The sequence below is a fragment of the Zootoca vivipara genome, chromosome 5 (genome assembly GCF_965207765.1).
Source record: "Zootoca vivipara chromosome 5, rZooViv2.hap1.1, whole genome shotgun sequence".
Taxonomy (NCBI): Eukaryota; Metazoa; Chordata; class Lepidosauria; order Squamata; family Lacertidae; genus Zootoca; species Zootoca vivipara.
The window spans coordinates 70,029,685-70,045,641 of NC_142588.1; the positions used below are offsets into that span (position 1 = coordinate 70,029,685).

General features: G+C 39.6%; 1 protein-coding gene and 1 pseudogene across 2 annotated transcripts in view; both read left to right on the forward strand.

Annotated features, from left to right (window-relative positions):
* Positions 1-15,957, forward strand: part of RASA2 (RAS p21 protein activator 2) — a 48,194-nt gene that overhangs the window by 8,753 nt on the left and 23,484 nt on the right. For both annotated transcript variants that reach the window (XM_035132681.3, XM_035132680.3), the window contains exons 3-9: positions 597-700; positions 1,729-1,823; positions 4,758-4,834; positions 6,606-6,689; positions 7,434-7,506; positions 13,795-13,871; positions 15,039-15,137. In XM_035132681.3, coding sequence (XP_034988572.1) covers positions 597-700; positions 1,729-1,823; positions 4,758-4,834; positions 6,606-6,689; positions 7,434-7,506; positions 13,795-13,871; positions 15,039-15,137 — 609 coding nt within the window. The remainder of the gene's footprint in view (positions 1-596; positions 701-1,728; positions 1,824-4,757; positions 4,835-6,605; positions 6,690-7,433; positions 7,507-13,794; positions 13,872-15,038; positions 15,138-15,957) is intronic.
* Positions 12,642-12,700, forward strand: LOC148685724 (U6 spliceosomal RNA; annotated as a pseudogene).

The window sequence follows — 15,957 nt, forward strand, 5'->3', positions numbered from 1 at the left end:
AATATCTAATTGTATTTTATTATGTGAGGTGTGTGTGTGTGTGTGTAAACATGACTCTTGAAAATGTTTTTCATTGTTTAGCGTTTTGGGAGAAATAACTACCATATTGGCCTCACTTTTTCCCCAAATTCCAACCGTGAAAAGTTAAAGTGCGGCTTATATTCATGACCTTACAGTATGCAGCCAGAAGTGTGGGGCAAACAGTACCAGGAGCACGGCAGAGCGGCGCCTGCCCTGCACATAGTCCCTCATCCTCTCCCCCAAGGCCGGAAAGGGAGAGAGTGAGGAAGGGGAAAGACTGCCGGCAACTCAGTGTGGCTCCCCCCGCCCAGTATGCAGCCAGGAGCAGTGAGGAATGGAGCGGCTTATATTCAGGAATTTTTTCTTTTTTTTCTTCTCCCCCCCCCCTCCAATTTTAAAGGTGCGGCTTATATTCAGGCCAATATGGTAATTCCTTGTAAGAGGCTTATGTTCAAGAGGAGAATCCAATTATAAAAGTTACATAAAATAAGATCCAACAGCAAGTTACAAAGGTGGTGAAACATTGTAAAATATTCAGTTACTTTGCTAAGAACCTGTTTAATTTCTTTCCCCAGCCCATTTTTTGGAGAAGAGTTCTACTTTGAAATACCAAGGACATTCCAGTGTTTATCATTTTATATTTATGAGAAAAATGTTTTACAGAGGGATCTGCGTATAGGTAAGTATAGAATAATAGAATTGTTGGCATGAAAGGGTCATCTAGGCCAGCCCCCTGCAGTACAGAAATCTTTTGCCCAACATGGGGCTTGAACCCACGGTACTGAGATTAAGCATCTCATAGTCTGCTAAACTATAAATTGAAGTTAGGATGGTAGCCAACTAAGTCATTATCGTGTAGATCCACTGAAATTGGTTTGTCATGTCAACTCATTTCAGTGGGTCTACTTAGAGTTTGATTTAGTTCTATATGCCTCTTAATGTTCAGTGGTGGGTTTGTTTTATTAAAGGTAAAACTATAGATAGGTATCTTATTATTTTCAAATGTATGTGTTTATTTTTATGGATTGTATCCAACGATTGCATTAGGCAAACATGTTCACATAAAGTAGGGTGTCCAGTTTTCACTGATCCTTCTATCTAGTGCAATCTGCTGCATCATATCCTTTATTCTGGAGGACCTCTCCAACCCTTGGGAGAAGTTGTACATTGGATATGAGAATTAGTGAAAATCAGGGGTCTAGCTTTGCACAAGTGGAAGTTCTTACATTTGCCTTATGCCACCATTAATTGTAATTCAACACTTTACAGTGGAACCTCAGTTGTCAAACGTAATCCGTTCCGGAAGACCGTTCGACTTCTGAGGCATGTTTGAAAATGGAAGCTGAGATGTTCAACAACTGGGGTTCTACTGTATTACACAGTGTCTCTGGTGGTTTTCTCTCTAAATAATTGAGCAGACCAACGCCCACCCACTTGCCACAACATGTTTTCCCAGTTGACCTACAGGCCCCAAAGACAGGCATTTTATTTTAAAACATTTTTCATTTAGTTTCAAACAGTGCCAATAAATACTCCCATCCCCAACACCTGCTGCTACTGGACTGCTTTGCTTAGGACACACTGTTTGATGATTATTTTAAAATCTTCTCTAGAACTATGTTAGATGCTAAAATTAAAAATAGCATTTCTACCCAACACTGAATAACATGTACAGTCAAATGGGTAATTTTATTTTCCTCCCTTTAGGCAAAGTAGCGATCAAAAAAGAAGATTTGAGCAAATACTCTGGCAAGGAAACATGGTTTATGCTTCAGCCTGTTGATTCTAATTCAGAGGTTCAGGTAAAATTGAATAGATGTGAAAGTTAATGTTGTATTGTGTCAGTGAAAGTCTTTCTTCCCCATCTCCATGACTCCCCATGCTGCATGAAATGAATGCAGTTTTTGTGCTGCATTGTTCCTAGTCCATCAGAAAAATGGCCTGTCTGCAATGTGTCCACAAAATCAGTCTTAAAAACTAGCATGGAACAATTGAAATCTGGACATGTATATCTTTAATTTCTTGTGTGCCAGTTTAAAATATTTCAGTTTAGATTTCATTTTTCTTCTATTGCGGCATTTCAAAAGTTCTGAATGTGAATTAAATGTATTTTACAAAAAGAGCCTATAACATTTTTCAAACTACAGCAAATATATGTATAGTTTTAAAATGCTCCATATTGTAAGACATTCTGAATCTCTTCTGTGATTACAGAGTGGAGAGGGAAGTTATTTAGGAAGCCTGTGTGTGCCTCCTATTCCCTGGAATGGTGAGATTCACTAACTGTAGGCGCCAAAGTTGAGTAGGGGCAATATGGCTCAGCTACCACAGAGCCTAGGGCTTCCAATCAGAAGATCGGCGGTTCGAATCCCCGCGGCGGGGTGAGATCCCGTCACTCGGTCCCAGCTCCTGACAACCTAGTAGTTCGAAAGCATGTCAAAGTGCAAGTAGATAAATAGGTGCCGCTACAGCGGGAAAGTAAATGGCGTTTCCGTGCGCTGCTCTGGTTTGCCAGAAGCGGCTTTGTCATGCTGGCCACATGACCTGGAAGCTGTATGCCAGCTCCCTTGGCCAATAATGCGAGATGAGCGCCGCAACCCCAGAGTTGGTCACGACTGGACCTGGTCAGGAGTCCCTTTACCTTTACCTCTGTCCTGTGTGGATCCCTCAGTTACACTTTGTCTTACTGCAAATCATTTCTATTTTTATGTACTCTTCCCAGAGAAGGCTACGGTACTTTACAGTCAGCGGGAGGGGTGAAGATGTGAAGGCTCAGGGAGTAATAATTTTCTGGTTTTTTTCTATCATGGACCTTCACATCTTGGGGGCGGGCACACATTTCAATCCCTTTTCATAGTATAGTTGAAAAAGAAAAATCTAACTTATAAATGATGAAACAGTTTATAATTCTCTTTAGCAAGTGTTGATTGTTTTCCTGTGCATGGTAATGTATCTGTGTATATTTCCTTTCTCTTTATCTGTGGTATATTGGACGTGCTCTAATTCCAACTTAATTGTTTTAGAAATAGTTTATACAGCTCTTATGAAATAAGACAGCTGCTTCTTGATTAAACAGCAGTTTTAGTTGTCCTGAAAATAGTTTAGGTATATGTGAATCATGCAGTAATGTGTATGATAACAATGGCAAATGTGCAGCTGAATGTTGGAATTTCCAAGTAAATATTTTGGGCTTGCTTACAGGCAAAGCAAACTACGTGGCATTGTGATGTGAGTGTAATGCTGGAGGAAATGTCCCTGCTAGATTAACCTCTAATAATAGACATTGCTCACCATTCCTGAGACATGCTGGGGTTTGCCTCAATCTATATGTGCATTACAACATCTAAAGCAATATTTTGGTGATAATTAGATTGATAGAGGAGTCATGGAGGTTTGTTAGGAAAAATGGTATCGTAACTCTATACAATATGAATCTGGGATAGTACTGACACTAATCCAGAAAATGTATTTATTGTTTTGCTTTTTTCTGGACCTTCACCATACATGTTTATCCTTTCCCCTGAACCTTTCTTTTAAAAAAGAGTAGAAATTTGCTTTCACCAAATCATTTAATTATGCAGTGGCCCCACAGAATACAAGTTGTCTGGCGTATTACTCCTGTGTCAGTACAGCTGTGTAAACATGGGCAGTGAAGCAGCTATATATTTTTTAAGCTTGAGTATCAATCCAGTTTGTTAGAAAAAAGTGTGATCCACCAAGCTATGCCTTTACAAGGCATGTTGACTTGACAAAGTTAAGCATGTGCTTAATTTTGACTGGATTGTGTGTCATTGTTGCCAGGAAGATTCCCCTATATGTTATGCTTGTCATTGTGTTTTGCTTTCAGGGGAACTGCTTCAGACAACTGTCACTTGATAGCCTTCACAGGTTGAATACCTAAGCACTTTAGAAAGAATCTTTGTACACTAATAGCAGTTAATTATAGAGGTGCTCAGTGTCTGACTCCGGAAGTGTTCTGTCAGTGACTTTTTTATTGCTTCCAAAATAACAAGCCTACCTTGTTTAGGGTGTGTTCATATAGGCACAAAGTACTACTAGCAGTTCATTTTCAAGGTGGAGTGTCTGTGTGTGTGTGTGCGCACACACACACACAATGCCATTTTTAAAGGCGATATTATGAATATTGCATCATAGCCTAGTCTTCTTTACCTGAAGCTATTCTGAAGTGATTAAGATTTGGATCTCTACAAAATGTAGAACAGGTGTGGGGAACTTTGGCCCTTCAGATGTTGCTGAACTGCAACTCCCATTATCAGTGGTCATTGACCATGCTTGCAAGGGCTGATGGGTGCTGTAGTTCAGCAACATCCGGAGGTTCAAAGGTTCCCCTCACCTGATGTAGATGATCAGGTCCTCCTTGAAGATTTTATAAGAGCTCTTCATTTAAAAAGAGTGATAATTTTCATTTTAAAAGCAACACCAAGTGCTGCTCATATACAAGGAATCATAACTCTTAAAATTCATGCCCTTTAATACCAAAATAGAATTCTAAGTTGATAACAATTTTCTGCATTAAAATTTTTAAAATGCAGTGTCTAATACTTGTCTGACACCTGCTCACATACAGCTAATTCAGTCAATCACATATTTCATGCTAGTGATGCTAAAGAGGCTGTCCGCTCTTGTATTGCTCTTATTAAGCAGGTGCTAGGTTATTTTATAAATTCAACACACAGGCTCTTGCAACTGAAACGTCTTCTTTTTTTAATTGACAGGGGAAAGTTCACCTCGAATTAAAACTGAATGAGTTGATTACAGATAATGGATCAGTCTGCCAGCAGCTAGTAGTACAGTAAGAACATTTATCACTTCTTATTCTTGTTTTGCTTACTAATGAACATTAACAGGGTCATTCAAGTCAGCTTTCAGTATTATAAAACACATGAAAACACAATTTAAAAATAGAAGCTTAAAGGTTTAAGTACAGCAAACTTAGCCAAATGCAAGTTGAACAAATGTGTTTTCAAAGATTCCACTTCAGCATAAAATGAACTGCCTGCCTTCCTGCTGAAGGTAAAACCACCACCAAGTACTGGACATGTGGAAGAGACTCTTGTAGACCTTTTTGGTTCTGTAGTGTTGCTGAATGCTTGCAGCAATGTAATCAGTAGTGTTTTTTTATACACTTTTGGTTAGCATTGGTGTCATGATTAGCGTGTCTCAAGTTATACAAAGGCGTAATGGGAAAGGAAGTTGGCAATGTGTCCCATAAGATGTGAATGGACTTCACAGCTGAGGCACAAAGAAGATGGTCCATCTTTTCTGCCACTGTCTTTCCTCACTGCACATGCCCTGGTGCAACCTCTGCCTGTGATAGGGACAAGAACTTGCACAAAGATGCTTTCAAGATGATGATACCAATGTTGTCTGACTTCCCCCTCTACTGCCTACATCAGTGGAAGATGTTCCAAGGTTTACAGCAGGTCTGCAAGGATGTTGGCTTGCATGTTGTGGGACTTCCAAGGGCCATTTCATACAGTGATGGATATAGATATATAGATATATCTTTAATATTACAATTGAAAGCTGACATGGTAATGAAGGGAAAAGGAAATACAACTGTTCCACCACTAACTTTCTCAAATAAAAAAATAAGATGATTATCTTTCAACAACACCCCCTGAATGTGACACACTATTTCCCCCATGATAGTTATAACTAATCAGCTTTATTCATGTGCTATATTCCAAGTTTTGTTCTGGCAGTTGTTAATAACCAGGTTTCTGAGCCAATTTCTGACTTCTACTAGTCTTGTTCTAGGAGCAGTCAGAAACAGTAGGCAGCTAATGTAAAACAATAGTGAATCTACTTAGGAGAATAAAAGACAAGGCACATTCTAACCCCCAAAAGTTCTCTTTTCTCTAGTATACCATCTCCACAGTCTGCCTTTTAATAGACAAAACCAGTTTAACTGGAAGAAGAAGGGAACCAAACATGCTTTGGATGTGAGCCAAAATGCTGTTGGCTAGCTTGCCGGGGGAAAGGCTTCCACAAACATAAGGAGATGACCATTCAAAGAGACAATGTAATTAAGCTTTGTGAAGTGCTGAGCAGTCACAGCTGGTTTCGCAAGATTTCAGACATTCTCTTCTGTATTCACAGATCACACACAGGAAGGAGGCAACACCTCTTGTGGAATCCAAGAATTAATTAGCATGTTTAACATAGTATAAAAGTGGTGAGGAAACGACTGAACTTAGACAAATAGAGGGTTTCCTGGAGAGTACCTAGACCTCCAATGTGGAGTTAATTGACTAAACTTTAAACATGCAGTTGAATTCTGCAGAAGAAATAACAGGATCCCACTCCCGTTTTCCTTGTCTTAATGAAGGTAGCTGCAAGAGTGATCATGGCCAATTCAGTCCCAAAACTAGGCCTTAACCCAGAGTCTAGATAATCAGTATCTCCCAAGAGTGCCTGAAGCTGAACCAACAGTATCTTCTTGAGTACCTTATTAAAAGAGAAATTCATGACCAGGCAGTAGTGGTCATATATGGTTAGTGTGTCTTTATCCATTAGATTTGAAACTGCAACTGAATTAATTTGCATTTTTAAAATTCTAGCTTGAAGGAATGTCATGGACTTCCTCTTATTAATGGACAAAATTGTGATCCTTATGCTACAGTGTCTGTTGTGGGTCCTTCAAGGTAATACTTTTAACATACATTCACACAGTCTTAAATAAAATAGGAAACTTAGACCTGAACAAATTTAGTGATGTTGAAAAGGAAATGAATTGTTGCACCAATTTTCAGTTGATAAATGTAGAGAAGCCTAATGTTATTAACACAATTGCGGAGAATTTAATCAGTTTCTTGACAACTTTTGACAAAGTAGTTATGTTTGCCAAAGGACTTCCATTTGTGCAATAGGACTTCTCTCCCAGGGTGTCCCCTCCCCCAAGTCTGTTCTGGGAAAATAACTCAGGATATCAGCAGTGTGTGGAAAGACATTGTCTGGGTGCCTGGTCCACCTGTAGATAGACAGCTGGTCTACCAACAGAGAAGCAATAGTAAGGTAGACCAGCAGTACAAATTTCTCAGGCCAGATCCACCCTCTCCACCAGAAATGGCCACCACTCCATGATCAGATCTTTCAGAAATGGCAGGCATATTATCTGATTCTAGTTACATATGTTTCTTATTTATTTGGAATATATACTCCTCCTACATGTATGTACACCTATGTGTAATACTCATATTGACTTCAGTAGGGCTACACAAATTAAAGTAATCAGTAATGCATCCAATTTACAAAGAATGCCTTCCCTGTTTGAAGATAAGCCTTTCATAAATATAGTTTAACTGCATGGTTCATTCATATCAAGACAGTATTTTTATAATTGTATGTTTTTAAGTTCTGTATGGTAAAACTGTACCATATTGGAATAGGAATGACCAAAAGAAGACAAAAGTAAAGAAGAAAACAAGCAATCCACAATTTAATGAAACATTTCATTTTGAGGTAAGTAATCTATCAAAATAAGCTTTTGGTGTGTTGTCTGTGCATTTATGCTATCTTCTTCTTTGTTAGCTTACTTTAATATGTGAGGTCACCAGAGAGATAGGCAGTTTTAGTCAAAGGGTCAGATTTTAAACAAAAGAAAATAATAGAGAATGAAAACATAAAGCAGAACTCTTCTTGGCTAACATAGTAGTCTTGTTTGCACATCCCACTAAGCCAAACTATGGCTTGGTGCAAATGCATAGACTCTGGGAATAGCTCTCTCCAGACTAATCATATGCTGTGCAGATTGTCAGGGTGTGTGTGAAACTACAAGCCCAGGTTGTAGGCTTAATAGCAAACTATGGCTTAATAGCATGCAGGACAGAGCAACTGGGGAGTAGAAAAGTGGCTGCAATCTCCTCTTTGGGAACACATTTGCATTGAACAATGGTTTTGCTTAGCTGGAAGTACAGACTGGGCTAATGAATTTTAATAATGTTAGCGGACAAGGAGAATGATAGAGGAGGGGGAAGCTTGGAAGAAAAGATATACAGTCTAGTCTTAGACATATTGAGTTTCTATCACATATTGAATGATAGAAAATATCCAAATACATATATTGAATAAGTAGGCAAAGATGGATTAGACAGGGTGGGAGACATAGAAGTACAGCTGGATGTCAACAGCATATAGGTGGTACTGAAAACCTTGAAGTTTGAGGTCTCTTAAGAAGAAGGATCCCCTTCATGGATCAATGCCTTGTCGTGGCGAAGGGGCTTGAATAACTCAGAGAAGCTATGAGCTATGCCATGCAGGGCCACCCAAGATGGACAGGTCATAGTGGAGAGTTTTGACTAAACGTGATCCACCTGGAGAAGGAACTGGCAAGCCACTCCAGTATCCCTGCCAAGAAAACTCCATGGACAAAGACAACAGGCATATAAAAGTTATGACGCTGGAAGATGAGCCCCTCAGGTCGGAAGGCGTCCAACATGCTACTGAGGAAGAGCGGAGGACAAGTACAAGTAGATTCAGAGCTGATGAAGCGGCTGGGCCAAAGCCGAAAGGACGCTCAGTTGCGGATATGCCTGGAAGCGAAAGGAAAGTCCGATGCTGTAAAGAAAAATATTGCATAGGAACCTGGAATGTAAGAACCATGAATAGAGGTAAGCTGGATGTGGTCAAAAATGAGATGACAAGAATAAATATCGACATCCTGGGCATCAGTGAACTAAAATGGAAGGGAATGGGCGAATTCAGTTCGGATGACTATCATATCTACTACTGTGGGCAAGAATCCTGTAGCAGAAATGGAGTGGCCCTCATAGTCAACAAAAGAGTGGCAAAAGCTGTAATGGGATGCAATCTCAAAAATGACAGAATGATCTCGATACGAATCCAAGGCAGACCTTTTAACATCACAGTAATCCAAGTTTATGCACCAACTACCGGTGCTGAAGAAAGTGAAATTGACCAATTCTATGAAGACCTACAACACCTTCTAGAAATGACACCAAAGAAGGATGTTCTTCTCATTACAGGGGACTGGAATGCTAAAGTAGGGAATCAAGAGATAAAAGGAACAACTGGCAAGTTTGGCCTTGGAGTTCAAAATGAAGCAGGGCAAACGCTAATAGAGTTCTGTCAAGAGAACAAGCTGGTCATCACAAACACTCTATTCCAACAACACAAGAGACGACTCTACACATGGATATCACCAAATGGACAGCATCAAAATCAGATTGATTATATTCTCTGCAGCCAAAGATGGAGAAGCTCTATACAGTCAGCAAAAACAAGACCTGGAGCTGACTGTAACTCAGATCATCAGCTTCTTATAGCAAAATTCCAGCTTAAACTGAAGAAAGTAGGAAAAACCACTGGGCCAGTAAGATACAATCTGAATCAAATCCCTTATGAATACACAGTGGAAGTGAGGAACAGGTTTAAGGATTTAGATTTGGTGGACAGAGTGCCTGAAGAACTATGGATGGAGGCTCGTAACATTATACAGGAGGCAGCAATGAAAACCATCCCAAGGAAAAGGAAATGCAAGAAAGCAAAATGGCTGTCCAACGAGGCCTTACAAATAGCGGAGGAGAGGAGGCAAGCAAAATGCAAGGGAGATAGGGAAAGATACAGGAAACTGAATGCAGATTTCCAAAAAACAGCAAGGAGAGACAAGAGGGTCTTCTTAAATGAGCAATGCAAAGAAATAGAGGAAAACAATAGAATGGGGAAAACCAGAGATCTGTTCAAGAAAATTGGAGATATGAAAGGAACATTTCGTACAAAGATTACCATAATCAAGGACAAAAGTGGTAAGGACCTAACAGAAGCAGAAGACATCAAGAAGAGGTGGCAAGAATACACAGAGGAATTATACCAGAAAGATATGGAGATCTCGTACACCTCAGGTAGTGTGGTTGCTGACCTTGAGCCAGACATCTTGGAGAGTGAAGTCAAATGGGCCTTAGAAAGCATTGCTAATAACAAGGCCAGTGGAAGTGATGATATTCCAGCTGAACTGTTTAAAATTTTAAAAGATGATGCTGTTAAGGTGCTACACCCAATATGCCAGCAAGTTTGGAAAACTCAGCAATGGCCAGAGGATTGGAGAAGATCAGTCTACATCCCAATTCCAAAGAAGGGCAGTGCCAAAGAATGCTGCAACTACCGCACAATTGCGCTCATTTCACACGCTAGCAAGGTTATGCTTAAAATTCTACAAGGCAGGCTTAGGCAGTATGTGGACCGAGAACTCCCAGAAGTGCAAGCTGGATTTCGAAAGGGCAGAGGAACCAGAGACCAAATAGCAAACATGCGCTGGATTATGGAGAAAGCTAGAGAGTTCCAGAAAAACGTCTACTTTTGCTTCATTGACTATGCAAAAGCCTTTGACTGTGTCGACCACAGCAAACTATGGCAAGTTCTTAAAGAAATGGGAGTGCCTGATCACCTCATCTGTCTCCTGAGAAATCTCTATGTGGGACAAGAAGCTACAGTTAGAACTGGATATGGAACAACTGATTGGTTCAAAATTGGGAAAGGAGTACGACAAGGTTGTATATTGTCTCCCTGCTTATTTAACTTATATGCAGAATTCATCATGCGAAAGGCTGGACTAGATGAATCCCAAGCCGGAATTAAGATTGCCGGAAGAAATATCAACAACCTCAGATATGCAGATGACACAACCTTGATGGCAGAAAGCGAGGAGGAATTAAAGAACCTTTTAATGAGGGTGAAAGAGGAGAGCGCAAAATATGGTCTGAAGCTCAACATCAAAAAAACCAAGATCATGGCCACTGGTCCCATCACCTCCTGGCAAATAGAAGGGGAAGAAATGGAGGCAGTGAGAGATTTTACTTTCTTGGGCTCCTTGATCACTGCAGATGGTGACAGCAGTCACGAAATTAAAAGACGCCTGCTTCTTGGGAGAAAAGCAATGACAAACCTAGACAGCATCTTAAAAAGCAGAGACATCACCTTGCCGACAAAGGTCCGTATAGTTAAAGCTATGGTTTTCCCAGTAGTGATGTATGGAAGTGAGAGTTGGACCATAAAGAAGGCTGATCGCCGAAGAATTGATGCTTTTGAATTATGGTGCTGGAGGAGACTCTTGAGAGTCCCATGGACTGCAAGAAGATCAAACCTATCCATTCTTAAGGAAATCAGCCCTGAGTGCTCCCTGGAAGGACAGATCGTGAAGCTGAGGCTCCAATACTTTGGCCACCTCATGAGAAGAGAAGAATCCTTGGAAAAGACCCTGATGTTGGGAAAGATTGAGGGCACTAGGAGAAGGGGACGACAGAGGACAAGATGGTTGGACAGTGTTCTCGAAGCTACCAACATGAGTTTGACCAAACTGCGGGAGGCAGTGCAAGACAGGAGTGCCTGGCGTGCTCTGGTCCATGGGGTCACGAAGAGTCGGACACGACTAAACGACTAAACAACAACAACAACAACAACAAGAAGGAACTGCTGAGGACCAAGAGCAGCATGCTGAAGCCTTACCCACCCCACCCAAAAGAAAGGAGGAACTGAGGAGGCATTTCCCAGTGGAAATATTGTGCATGTGATTTGACAGATAATGAAGATCAATCAGAGAAAACCTGTGGTGGAGGATTTCAAGGAAGAAAAGTTAGTTGTATAAAAGGTAGCAGGCTATGAAGGACACAGGCAGAGATATTTGGGTAGACCAGAAGAAAATTGCTAGGAAGTCAAGAACAGTGGGAATGAACAGTAAACAGAGGAATTTAGAGACAAATATGTGGACTGGAGTTGTCACAAATCTTAGGTAGCCATTTTTGAGGCTATTTCAGATAAGTGTAGCTCAAAGGATGGTTTGAATTTTCCTGCTATGACCTCATGCAGCTCAAAATATGAGCTGCTTTCTTCATCTTTTTGTAATAAAGCTTCATTTCTTCCCAATTGCTGATCAGTTTTTTGCTTCAAGAAACTTGGGCACAGTATTTGCTCATAGATATTCTCCATTATGATTTCTGCTGTATGTGGCTAGAAATGCAATCTTTGCTTTTCATGTCAATGGCTTGAATGCAAGGCTGCACAGCCTAACTATGTGGTTTGGCTTTCTCCTGAATGCTTCTGTTAATGGTTGTAACAAAATGAAGCAAATTTTACAAGGTTAAAAAAAATCTGATCACCTGCAAAATCTGATTTAGCAGCAAGTGTTGCAAAGCTACATACAGTATTCAAACAATTGATTTGTTTTTTTAAATAGTTTAGTTATGTAAAGGTTGAATTATAGGTTAAATCTAGTATATGGTGTTAAAATTTAATTCTGATATTCAGTTCTGAAAATATCCACAAATCATGGTAAGTCTTCTGCCTTTAAGGTTATCAACTTAATCCTCCTGCAGAATAGAAAGCAGAAAATCATAGTTGCTGTGGTTGTGAATTATACTTGGCTGATAACTGTACAATATTGACACTATTGTGTTTATGAAATAATCTGCAGCTTGTAAAATATCCAGGAATGGCTTGTAACATTCCACTTGCTCATGTGGTCAGCTGTGGTATGCATGCCTGTAATTTTCATCTACCACACTTGACATTTCTTCATATGGGAGGAGCCCTGGAAATTGGTGGGGGAGAGGAGGAGAAAAGGAAGATGGAACAGAGTTTTCTCCGTGCTCGCTTCGGCAGCACATATACTAAAATTGGAATGATACAGAGAAGATTACCAGGGAACAGAGTTTCTCCCCTTTTCCTTCCCGTCAGTTCTCAAATCCCAGCTGCTAACCAGCAATTTGGGCCCTCCATCCCCAAAGCCAAAACAGTTTGGTTAGAAGATCAGTTTGTGACAAACAGACATGGGTTGTTTGGGAGGAAAAGGAAGGAGTTAGCTTTCTTTCACCTTCAAAGCTTCTGTTGAGTGGAAGCACTAGCTCCACAACAAGCCCTTCTTTCTTCAGAGCTAATGCCTGCAAGTTATCTACTGTTGTATGCATCACATATTGCTAGAGCTGGGTTTTGGTGGGTGGAGGAGGCAGTGATCATTCCCACCCATATTTTAAATTCTCAGCATGTCAGCACATACATAAGATTGTATCCAGTGTTAGCCCTGGACTCATTGAAATGAATGAATATGACTAACTTAGGTCCATTAATTTTAGCGGGTCTACTTAGTTGGATACAACCCATAAATTATGTAGACCTACGGAGGAAATTTTAATTTATTTCTCTGACCCGGTGACAGAGGAAGATGAAAGTGGCATGCATTCCAGATTCTGGGGACCTTAATCACTTGAAGATTCATTCAGGAACTCTCCAGCCTTAGCATTTCTAGTGGATCAGTTTGAGAACTAGCTATTCTCATCCTGTTCAAAAATGGTAACTATGGCAACATACAATGTAACCCTTTGCTTTTCTGCTTTCATGCTTCAGTTTGATGTCTGCAGTTATTCTGCCATTTAGAATTCTGTGCAAGGGGAGGAAAAAGTTCTCTGACCTTTGGAGTGCAAAGTAAACACCCTTAGGCATCAAGACTATGGGGCAGCCTTCAAAACACTGTTGCTGATGGTAATTTATATGGTAGCTGATGGAAGGATCCTTTACTATCTTCTCGACCTTGAGTTTAATCCTTGGTGCCTTATTTTGCCGGATCCAAATTGCAGATAAGGGCAATTAGAATTATAACCTTCTAAATATATTAAGAGTTTCTTCACTCAGTTTTGGGATATATTAGAATAACTTTGATTCTTTTTGTGGTAAATGTGTGGTATTGGTAGACTTCAAAATGCAAAAGGAGAAATAATTTACTTACATGAGTTTTACTTGCAGGTAACAAGGTCCAGTAGTTACACCAAAAAATCACAGTTTCAGGTGGAAGAAGAAGATATTGAGAAGCTGGAAGTCAGGTATATTCCTTAGTATATTAAAACCGATTATTCCTTTTTATACAAAACTGTCAATGGTTTTTATGACAGAGATAAAAATGTTACTCAAGGACTACAGAAAGCTGTCCAGATAAATAATATCCAACTTTGGGTGGAGGCAGGGTGGGTGTAAGTCTAAAACAGCCTTAGAGAGCTCATGATAATTACTTTCATAACTTGAACAGTTAATTTAGAAGAACATTGGACTACCTGTTTTATATGGCAATTGAAATTGTAGTGTATTCAGTATTACTTGACTAAAACAAGTTTTATTTCTTTGTATGCTGTAGCTGGCATTGGGCTCCCCTGCTCTCTTTGCTATGGGAAAAAGTTATCTCTCAGCTCAGTGCTTTCCCCTGGTTGGGAGGGGAGCAGGAAAGGAGTGGGGAAACCCGAGTCCCTATCCTCATCTTAACTCCACATGAAACCCAAGGAGAAAGAATTATCATCTGAAAAGTTGAGGATAGGAATAGTTTATTTCTTAACTTGCTTGAACTATATAGGTAGGGTAATTTGGAATATCTGAGTGAAAATCACAATAGGCAACTCATTTAGGGAGGCAAGGGAACATCAGTCATGCCACAACACAATGGATTTTATTTCTTTTCTTCTTAATATATGTGCTGTCTTAACAGAAATGTCAGTGAGGTAAGACTCAACAACCCACATAGAGTGCATGCCTTTGGGAGTCTTACAGCTTTTTAGGTTGTAAGAGCTTGGACTAAAAAATAAAAATCAATGCATGTGTCATTGAAGTGTTTCAGTTTAGTCAGAAAGAGCAAAAAAGGAATATTAATACAGTAAATGCAAACAGAACTGCAAATGCTTGAGAAGAAAATGGTAATGTCACTCTTTCTTTTCTTTTTTTTAGTGCCTCAGTTCATCCAATATTGCTTTTATCTTATTGATAAAGCCACACATTTAACCAAAATGCTGACATGGTTGCCTTTTATAGAAATAGGGCACTTTTTCGTCTCTTTAACTTAAACTATTGCGTGTGAGGTTATAAACTTGGTTTGTGTGCATGCTGAATTGGTGTGGTTGACAGTTGATAATGTGATGATAATGACAGCTATCTCTGTGATTATTCATACAGTTATATGAAAAATGATTATGACACAAAATGGTTAACTATTATTTAACTTTCAGAATTGATTTATGGAACAATGGTAACTTGGTACAAGACCTTTTCCTAGGAGAAATCAAGATTCCTGTCAAGGTGTTAGGAAGTGATTCCTTCCAAGCATGGTAAGAAAACTAGGCAAAAGGCAGCTTGTGACATAGTTAAAACAAAAGGATAGGTTTTGTTATCTGTATGACTGTATTAAAGTGTTTGTAACTGGAAACAGTTGTGCTACCAGTTGTTTCCTGGAGAATCGTACTTGACATTATTCTTCTAGGCATTGCACTGCCTCACAGCATTCTACTAGGCCAAATTTAAATTTCACTATTGCTATAGAAGCCCCTGTACAGCTTGGGATCAGTTTACCTGAGAGACCACCTCTCTCTCTGTCTCCCTGCCTGATCACTAGAGTCTTCTGATGAGGCCCTGTGGGTGGTTCCACAAATCCCTGTAGTCCAACAAGATTTTTAACATGGTAGTGCCAGCTTTTTGGATCTCCCACCCCCTAGGCATAAGGGATGCACCTACCATCTTGGGTTTTGACAAGTGTAGAAAATTTTGCTCATCACCCAGGCATTCTCAAATTTGTTCCATTTTTTTTCTTATCCATTGCTAGTATTGTGATCATCTGAATATTGTTTTTATGTTATGTATTTCCTTTTTCTGCACACACTTTTGATGGCAGGCTGTTTTAAAAACATGCAAGTAAATAAATGCCAGTTAATCATATGTATTTCAAATATATTAATACATTTAGATCTTGACTTGCTTACATCAAGCACAAACTCCACATCTAAAAGTGGTAGCGCTTAAAATAATAGTTGATGCAAGTAAATGCTTGGTGTACTTCAGTATTAATTAGAAAAGTAAAAAAATTATCTTAATAAGCAAATTCAAGTTAGTTAAAATAAAAGGAAAGAAGGAAAGGACAAGGTTATTACTGCT